The sequence below is a fragment of the Nicotiana tomentosiformis genome, chromosome 11, assembly GCF_000390325.3.
Source record: "Nicotiana tomentosiformis chromosome 11, ASM39032v3, whole genome shotgun sequence".
Classification (NCBI taxonomy): Eukaryota; Viridiplantae; Streptophyta; class Magnoliopsida; order Solanales; family Solanaceae; genus Nicotiana; species Nicotiana tomentosiformis.
Window position 1 is genome coordinate 115,184,432 of NC_090822.1, and position 10,455 is coordinate 115,194,886.

Genomic DNA, 10,455 nt, shown 5'->3' on the forward strand with positions numbered 1-10,455 from the left:
TCAAAGATCCAACCTCCTTTATTTCAAAGTGGGAGACTTAGTGTTAAGGAAAATAACTCAGAACAACCGGGAATTCAATATGGGGAAGCTAAGTCCAACATGGGAAGGCCCCTACCGGATTTCAGCTGTCATTGGGAAAGGATCATACGCGTTAGAAAATCAAGATGGAGAAAAGATTCCAAGCAACTGGAACGTAGCACACCTTAATAGATACTAATGCTGATAAACATCGCATGTATTGAAAGTATATACTGGACTCTTTTTCCCTTCATCCAGGTTTTGTCCCATTTAAGTTTTTCTAGCAAGGTTTAATGAGGCAGCAGCAGAAAACATACTACGAAGGAAGCTTTAGCAGCAACAATAAGACCTTTAAATGACAAGGCCCACAAGCTAAAATCCACTATGGAGCGGTTAGATAGTCTTTTGCTCGATAGAAAAGTTCCTACCGGGAAGTTAAGTTTGCTGTAGAACAGAGATTACCCGACCGTTCACAAGTGCAGGACACTGGGGGATTGTTAGATAATCTTTGGCTCGATAGCATAAATTACTAAGGAAAAGAGAAGTTTGTTATCGAACTGAAGATTATCTAGCAATTCACTAGTGGAATCCTCAAAGGTGAAAAAGTTCCAGTGTTCCAATTTGCATTCTTCGCATTCGACCACTGAGGGGGAATGATACGAGGATACGACAACTACGACTGCCACTTCGATTGGAATACGAAATATAGAAACATAGTTATATCATCGGGATCGGGGACTGCGCGACCAACCCCATAGAAACAAGTTGTACAACTTAGCCACAAAAAATGACAATTTTAAGTTGTACAAGTTAGCCACAAGAAATGACAATTTCAAGTTGTACAAGTTAGCCACAAGAAATGGTAATTTCTTTATAGCACAACGAATGCTTATGTACTTTTTAAAATGGAAGGAATAAAGTAAAATCCTTTTGTTTCCATCTTGTTTCCTGTTTGAGTGATGAATTGATTTTTTCATTTGAAAGTTAAACAAGTACTTCAAATGTTAGTATCATAATGGATAGCAGATGTCCTCTTCAAGAGCACCGTAAACATAATAGGGACCTCTCTTATAAAACCCACACGTTAAAGGGTTGATTTCGGAAGAATTTTTGCCCGAAATCCAAATACTAAATAAAACCCTCACATTAAAGGGTTGATCTCGGAAGAAATTATGCCTGGAATCCAAATAAAAAATACACTAAGCCTCGTATATCTAGGTGTGGAAAACTTGTGAGAATACTTAAACAAAAAAAACGCAAAACAGTAAAACCTGCACAAATACTTAAACGATAAAAGCCGCAAAGAGCAACCTTGCGCAAATATTTAAACGAACGTACGCAGAAAGGAAAACTTATACGATACTTGAACGAAAAAGTGTTCTTATTTACAATAAATGTGCCAAACAGCACAAGTACAAAAGTTTGAAAACGAAAACAAAAACTAAGTTGCAGCATCTCCGGAACCCGGAGGAAGAGAAACATCTATGCCCCTAGGAGAACTAGGTGGATCCCCCCCGGTTTGATATTTTGGCCTTCGTCATTTTGGCCTTCACCATCATCGCCTTCTGGTTCCTCTTCAGTTATCGAGATCTCAAAACCAGAACCAGAAGAATCGGTAGCATCAGGTCGGGCCGGGAGACCCCTTTTTGTGGCCAACTCCAGCTCACGGGCCTTAGCGATTTCGGCATCAAAGTCAATGACACCTGCTTTGGCCTCTTCCAAGGTTTTTCTCCTCATACTATACATAACATATGTTTTTTCAACAATGAGGGATGCTGGTCGGCCTGAAATTCTTCTTTAAGCTGGCCGACCTCAGCGAAAAGATTTTTCCGTGAAGATCTAACGGACCGGAGGCTGACATCGAGGTCATGGACAATGGCCGATGCATTGGCCAACTTGGGGTCGTCTGTCAGCTTTGATGGATTCAGCTCGGGGGCAGTGGTGCAACTGATGAACTTGGTGGTAGAGAAAGGTCATGCCGAAGTAAACCTGACAAGTTTAACTTGGGATTGGAGAAACAAATACATATACTACCTAAAGACAAGAAAGTTGCCTTCGGATCCCAAGGAATCGAGAGCCCTGCGTACCAAAGCTGCCAGATTTTGCTTAGTCAAAGGGGCATTGTTCAGAAAATCCTTCTTCGATCTACTGGCCAGACGTTTAGGGCCGGGAGAGATCGAGTATGCCATGAGAGAAGTTCACGAGGGCACATGCGGGAACCATTCGGGGGCAAAATCCTTAGTTCAGAAACTAATTAGAGATGGATACTATTGGACCGAAATGGAGAAAGATTTGAAAAACTTCGTACGGAAATGCGACGAGTGCCAGAGACATGCCCCGATGATCTACCAATCGGGAGAAATGCTCCACTCGGTCCTGTCTCCGTGGCCATTTATGAAGTGGGGGATGGACATCGTCGGTCCCCTACATGGGTGCCCGGTAAAACTCAATTCATATTATTCATGACTGATTATTTTTCCAAATGGGTCGAGGCTCAGGTGTTCGAGAAAGCCTGAGAGAAAGAAGTCATTAACTTCATCTGGGATCACATAATATGTCGATTTGCAATACCATCCGAGATCATTTGCAACAACGGGAAATAATTCGTCGGCAACAAGGTGAGTAAGTTTTTTGAAGATCACAAAATAAAAAAGATATTATCAACGCTTTATCACCCTAGTGGGAATGGGCAGGCGTAGGGCTGTGCATTTGGATCGGATATCCTAAATTCGAACCTATCCGCTCAATTTTGGATTTCGGATTTTGAATATTTGGATCGAATTTCGAATTATGTTTATTAAAATTCGGATATCCGGATCGAATTTGGATTGGTATAATTTTAACCCGATCCGAAATCCAAAATTATTAGGGCATGTATAAATACTAAACTTTAATTTTGGATAGCCAATACTTCCTTTAGATCTTTCTCCAAGTTATTACCTTTACAATTGCTGGATTTAGCTATATTGGCACCATAGTACCCTCATAATTGCATAAACATGAATTTTTCTTGCGGTATTGCCTCTTCTACAAAGAAAATACAAGTATGAGTTTTGCAACTTAGAGGCATAACAACTTGAACCTCCGGAGAAATATTTTCTTAGAGATGCAATACTGATAAAGGGGATGAAAATCAAAGAGATGTTTGTATTAGCATAGAACACAAAAGAAGCAGATGCATCAGCCAATTAGATTAGCAGTAGACTTAATAATACGTATAATCTGATCCGAAAATTCGAAATATTTATCCAATCCAAACTTTAAAATCCGATATGATCCGATATTAATTCGGATAAGATTCGGATTGCATTTTATAGAATTCAAAATCCGAAATTACAATCCGACATGTGCTAAATCCGATCTGATCCATGTATAACCCTAGGCAGGAAGAATCAACGAACAAAACTATACTCCAAAACCTGAAAAAAGATGTTGATCGTATCGAAAGTAAAATGGAATGAAATCTTGCCCGATGTTTTGTGGGTCTACCGTACGACTTATAAATCATGCACCGGGGCCACCCCGTTTTCTCTGGTCTACGGAGCTGAAGCCTTAATACCAGTCGAGGTGGGGGAATCGAGCCTCGGATTCTAGTATGCTACCGAAGAGTCAAATGGTGAGGCCATGATCTCGAGCCTAGAACTGTTGGACGAAAAATGGGAGGCCGACATGGTCCGGTTGGCCGCCCAGAAGCAGCGAGTGTCGTGCCCTGTTTTCTCACGAAAGCGGGATTTGACGTGTGACAACTCTTTAAAAAGAGGTATTAAAAAAGAAGAGTCGGCACCTAACGATATTTAAGGTGCGTTAGGGTACCTACTTGCAAATAAATCTATTTAACTAGTCTACGTCACCAAAGACCGGGTAAGGGCTCAAATTACCGCAAAGAGAAGGGGTTAGGCACACTTCAAGGTCTATAACTGTGGTTCCCGGCCGAATTTTAAACTATGTGGATTAGATAATTAGGCTAGGTGATCATATGAGGGAAGAAAGATGTGGGAATTGAAGGCTTTATTATAACAAATGGAAAGAAAATACCATAAGAATTAAATTAAATCAATACAAATCTTAAAGGTTACAGGGACACAACTGTGTTGGTCTATATTTAATGACTAATTAGTGTGAACAACAAGCATATAAAGGTAGGGGGTCCTAAGTTTTTTAGCCTAAAGGATCACCCCGTGCAACATAAATAATACTTCACAACTCCATTAGGTTAGGGGTTGCTCATATTATTTAGCGGTCACAAACTATCATCTCATGCTACTCAATTACTACGTTGAAGTTGTTTACTTAAAGGCACTCTAATTCAATTCTATATAGTATCTTATGCGTGCATTACCCGTCCCATGCCTAAGGTCCAGGAGGCTTTGGACCTACTATTCGGGTGGTTCTAGACCTCACTTAATGTGCGACATTCAAAATATGTAGGACTGCACATAATAGCAATGAAAGGCTCAAGTTAGCCTCCACACATAAGCACAAAAGCACGCGATCAGATTTCTAGGCATGGTTCCTATGTGATTCTAATTAATATTACCTAGGTAGTACTGCAGCGTATAGGTAGGTTAAAGCATTGCAGGTCCTAGGCATGATTTCTGATTGTTTACACAACGAAGTAGTGAAACAATCTGAATTACCAGTACTGATTTTATAGGCATGCTTCTTAGGAAAATGACAATGTCCTATAGGCATGGTTTCTAACAGTTGAAATATATTTTATCCTTATAACCATGTTGTCTAAGTGTGGTAAAGCGACGAAGACACCAAGTAGTTGATTAAGATCCTATATGCATGATATTAAAGGAGTAGCGAACAGAAGCAAGTGATTAATTGATTAATTGGGGTCCTATAGGCTTGGTATCTAAATTTACAAAGGATATGTCGTCACGACCTATAATCATGGTATCTAACTGCACAATAGTAACATAGAAACAAGTGGGGCAAATACCTTGGATTAACATGCTTGAACAATGTATGAGTGAGGTGTGTGTAATCCCTATAGGCAGTGAATTCTATTAATATACAACCTACTAAATAGAATATAAGTCATGCTGAACAAGATAGCAAACAAAATACGTAGACCCTATAGGCATGTTTTCTAACCCTTTTATGTAAACATTAGAATACCCCAACCCCTTTTCAATAATTTCCCCATTATTCGTTATTACAACCCAAATGGAACAATACAAACCAAATATGAACAGTTACAAAAAGCAAAAACTATTGGCCTAATGATAGGCCCAATACAAAATAACCCAGTGTTTTCCGAGCCTTCGACAGCTCCCTTTCATATGACCAGTAGACTCAAATCCCCAGCTCATAAGACCAGTATTGTAAATCTGAATCCAACAGCCAAAACCAACATCATATAAAACCAAACATCAAGCCCAAATGAATGACTCACACCCAAACAACAATAAACAGCTATCAATTGACAGACCAATAAATGGACAGAACAGTCTCAACGGTAGTTCAAATGTCAACAGAGCAACATAACCCAAAATAATCTTAGTGCGTCAGAGTTCCCAAGGGTTTTAGATGAACCCCGGGCAGTGCTCGCACTAATAAAGGTTAACTAGTCAAATTTCGATGGCCTTGGCTTTCAGCCGGTCAAAAGCCAAAGTTCAGAACAATATAGAATGAGAGAACAAGAGAGTAATAGTGGTTAATTTCAGTGAATAAGCCATTCGTTCTGCGAAATTAGGGGAGGGGTTTATATAGTGGTAGAAGTTGAACGGACAAACATAGAAGATAGTCAATTAAGCACAAAATAAGGAAAGAAAATATCACATGCAATCAATGATAGAACCAGTAAAAGAAAATTCGGAATCCAAACCCTAGTTAGAATCGAACTCAGGGCGAATCGTTCACAAGCCCCAATCATAACGGAATCAATGGAGATATACTATATACAAGAGAGATTTTTCTCTTCTACAGTGTATAAAACCACAAAAGCACCCAGAACCATAGAATCAAAGACGGATTTATGAGAATCGAGCTTGCCATAAGTACCATGGTAATTAAAGTTACCATAAATGAGTGATAGTAGCAGGAAAGGTAAGTATAACATGTGAATGAATGCGTATAAGGAAAGAATAAGAAAGGATCTCCATGGTCGGCTAGGGTTTGGTATGAGAGTGGAGAGATGAGAGAATGTAGAGGCGGCTGGGTGGGGGAAATGTCTCTAGGGTTTGGGTTAGGGAGATATAAGGAAAGGGGAAGGGCTATTGTGGGCTGTTGATCATCTAAGATCAACGGACATGATTAAAGGGGAAGTGAGGCGGATCATATGGCGGGTCGCGATCGAGTTAGGTGAATGGGGTTGTTTGGTTTGGGCTGAGAGCTATAGGCTAAGGTCCGGGGTATTTGGGCTGCCTATTTAGTCCGAAAGTTGGCTTGGGGATTGGGCTGGATTTTAAATACAAGAAATTAAGGGAAAATAATTTAATAAAATAGTTAAATAAATATAAAAAATATTATTTATACACCTTAACATTTTAAAATAATATCTGCAGGTTATAAAAATATAAAAAATTATTTTGACTATGAATAAAATGACAACGTGCAATTAATTGTAAAGTATATGCTATTATTGCAAAAAATGCATAAATAGTTCAAAAATACATATGTAATTATATAAAATAAAGTAAAATATATTAAGGCATATATGTAGGTATAAACAATAAATTTGGATGATTAAGTCATCACAAAATAATTTAAAGGAGTAATTAATAAATATTTGAATAATTTAAATACAAGAAAATCAATTTTAAAGCCTTAAAAATTATGAACAATTATAGAAAATACTTATATGACTCTTGTAAATTGGTGATGATGCAAGAATGATATTTTGAAAGAATATATGATATTTATAGAATATGAGGGCAAAATTAGGTATCAACAGCGAGTAAGAAGGCACTACAACCGAAGAACCAACCTCCGACACTTTCAAGTCGGGGACTTGGTATTGAGAAAGGTAACACTACACACCAGGAACCCAAATGAAGGGAAACTGGGCCCGAACTGGGAAGGACCATATCGAGTTGTCTGAATAACCGATAAAGGCTCGTATAAACTCGAAGTAGGAAACGTTGTACAACTACCAAACAACTGGAACGTGACACACTTAAAGCGATATTATTGCTAAGGTAAGAACTAAATTCCTTTTTCATTTTGTTAAACTACGGACTAACATATGCAGGTACTCGGCCAAGGCAAGATACGACTATTAGGTATAAATGCGCGTGTTGCACTCTTTTTCCCTTGAACCGGCTTTATCCCGAATTGGTTTTTTCAGCAAGGTTTTAACGAGGCAAGAGTAAAACATGCTAGCTTAGTTTTGAAGACTAGCCTTAAACCGTAATTTATGATCATTGGCTCCAAGTCAACAGTATCCGATCCCTCGCAAGTATGGACTCAAATACTAGGGGTCATTACCTCCTAGATTAAGCATTACCTCCTAGATCAAGATCTTTAGCAAGGGAAAAGAAAATTTTGTGTGTCGAAAGCTAAGGCTTGGTGGTTAGGATTCATTGTAAGGGTCGAACGATCATACGAACTGTGACCACATAGTCCACTCTAGCCACGGCACAAGGCTTATGCGCCTCCGATCACGTACCTTACAAATTAGACAATGAAAGAAATCTTTGCTTCCATTATACTTAATTACTGTACAATTCACTTCTCCGATCTTGAATCCTAAAGCCCACGAGCTACCCCTACTCGGGCACTGTCGACTGATAAATATTCAGGCGACCCGAGTTACTAAATCCCGGAGGAACCAAGCCTATTAGGCAGTGCCCGAATGCGAAAGGCTACAGCCGCCTTAAAAAAGGCTCGGAGACATTCGAAGGCCGTACTCAGAAATTAAGGCCTTTGCTCAAAATCAAAACCTATTAAGTGGTTGCCCTCAGCAAAAACATCATCTAAGACACTTGAGCTTCTTAATAAAACCTTCAACTCTATCGAAATCTCAAAACCACGAGTAGCCCAGAGTTGCCATCGAAATCGGGCCTCGCGTGGATCTTTGAAGAACGGATACTCCAATCTACATTTGATTTCATTCTAAGGCATTTTTAAAATGATGCGCAAATAAAAAATTGCAAACATATGCTGGAAAGTAAAGGTACAGTATTGCCAAAGGGGGAAATTTTATATATTTCAAAAAATTATTTACAAAGGCACAATGGAACGGCCTCGAAATAATCAAAATAGAAAATATACAAATAAAAACCAACAAAAAATAACTAAGGCATCTATTCCTAGTCTTCACTATGGCTCGACTTGTCACCAAAACTGTCGGAACCCTCGGAACCTTCAGGACTCGAGTTTCTTAGCCTCTTCAATCTTGGCCGATATGTCAAAGCCTCGGGCGTAAATCTCCTCGATGGTCTCTCTACGGGATAACCGCCTCACATATTTGGTCTCTGTCTTTAAGTGAGCCTCAGCTACTTCCACATCAACCTTATACTGGGCCAGCATTTCCTCAACCTCGGAGGATTTGATTGAAGTCTCCTCCAATTTGGATTTCAGCGCAGTATATTCTTGGCCGAGGGTATCTCGTTCCGCGATGGCTGAGTTCATCTGTGCCTGAAGTTCATCATTTAGCTGAGACCATTTATCGGCCTTGTCCTTTGCCATCCGGAGTTGGTCCTTGACCGATGCCAACTCCTCTTTTTTGTTCTCCTTCTCCGAAGCCAGCAGATTCATCCTACCCTTCTACACCTCGGTCTCGACCTTGACCTCGTCCATCTCAGCCCAAAGTTGGTCAATCAAATCTACTTTTTCTTGGACCTGCGAGGTTGCATTGCTAGTCATCACGAATAGCTTCTCATTTTTAGCCTCAAAGAGACTTACTTTCTCGACCAGATCGGCGTGCTCCCGTTTTATGGATGAGGCCTCTTTCGGAGCCTTTTCCAGCTCGACCTGGAGAGTTGGGAGATCCTTAAGAGCCTCATCTTGTTGATCACTAAGAGACCTATACATGTTCTTCTTTCGGATTTGCTCTTTAAGCTCGTACTCAAGCTGATTGATCTCTAAACAAGACTGAAGGAATCTTTCATGATGAAGCACCGAAGCCTGAAAAAATAACAAGCCAATTAGAATATGCTGAGCAGAATTTGCAAAAGATACAAAGGATAAACATCTTACCCGGTTCAGTGCATGTTGCGCCTCGTTGAAGAGGTTTGACGTACCTACCTCGTTCATCTTTTCGTGGTCCTCCTTGGTCACCAGGCAACGAAGGTAGCTAGCCACGCCCACCATAGCGGACAATGCCCGGGCATCCACCGGGATAGTAAGAACAACTGTTCTCTTACGGTCGAGGTCCACACTCGGGGCGGGGAATTGCTTCACCTCGCATATACGTCGATACACATGAATTTCACATAGCACATAGCTTAAGGATTCTGAATTCCCTCAAATCAAGGTTAGACCCAACACTTACCTCACTCCGCAAGAAAATCAATGCTCTACCGGGGCCTTTCCTCTAAAATCTGCCTCCAAACCAATCGAATCTAACAAAAATTGACTCAATAACATCAAATAATACTAGGTAAATCAATTACAATACATAAAATTAAGGTCTTTATACATTTCCCAAAAAGTCAACCCCATGCTCGCTTGGTCAAAACCCGAGATTCGGACCAAAACCCAATTACCCATTCACCCCCGAGCCCAATTATGCAATTAGTTTCGAAATTCAACCTCAATTTGAGGTCTAAATATCAATTTTACAAAACCCCCTAATTCTTCCCAAATCCCTAATTTTCAACCATGAAAGAACATAGATTAAAGTTATAAATTAATAGGTGATGATGGAAATGGAAGAAAACAAGTTAAAGTATACCAACCTATGAAAGGATGATGAATTTTCTCTCCCAAATCGCCTCTACCAAAAATACCCCTACCTCTAGATGAGGCACCATTGAAACCACCTAAATGACGAGGCCTCTTATCAGACCCATGCCCCATGCCCTGAGCACGAACCATCTCGATCCGCCTAGCAATATCTACAGCCATCTGGAAGGAAATATCACTACTGGTCTCATTGGCCATCTGTAGCCTGATAGTGTAAGTGAGCCCATCAATAAATCTCCTCACTCTCTCCCTCTCAGTAGGGAGCAAGATAATGGCATGGTAATTTAGGTCCACAAAACGAGTCTCATACTGCGTAACAGTCATACTACCCTACTGAAGGCGCTCAAACTGCCTGCGGTAATCCTCTCTCAGAGTGACAGGAATGAACTTCTCTAGAAATAGATGTGAACCCTGATCCCAAGTAAGTGCAGGCGACCCAGTTGGTCTAGTCAACATATAATATCTTGTCACGACCCGAAATTTTCACCTTCGGGGCCATGATGGAGCCTAACATTTCACTTGCTAGGCAATCCAACATTAGAATAATTTTAGCCATTTTATTTTAACAAATCAAATTAA

General features: G+C 40.1%; 1 protein-coding gene across 1 annotated transcript; it reads right to left on the reverse strand.

The window, feature by feature from the left end:
* Window positions 1-8,334: 8,334 nt before the first annotated feature.
* On the reverse strand, window positions 8,335-8,727 carry LOC138902059 (uncharacterized). The gene has a single exon (XM_070189871.1). It carries the CDS (start codon window positions 8,725-8,727, stop codon window positions 8,335-8,337), a length of 393 nt encoding a protein of 130 aa, XP_070045972.1.
* Window positions 8,728-10,455: the final 1,728 nt, after the last annotated feature.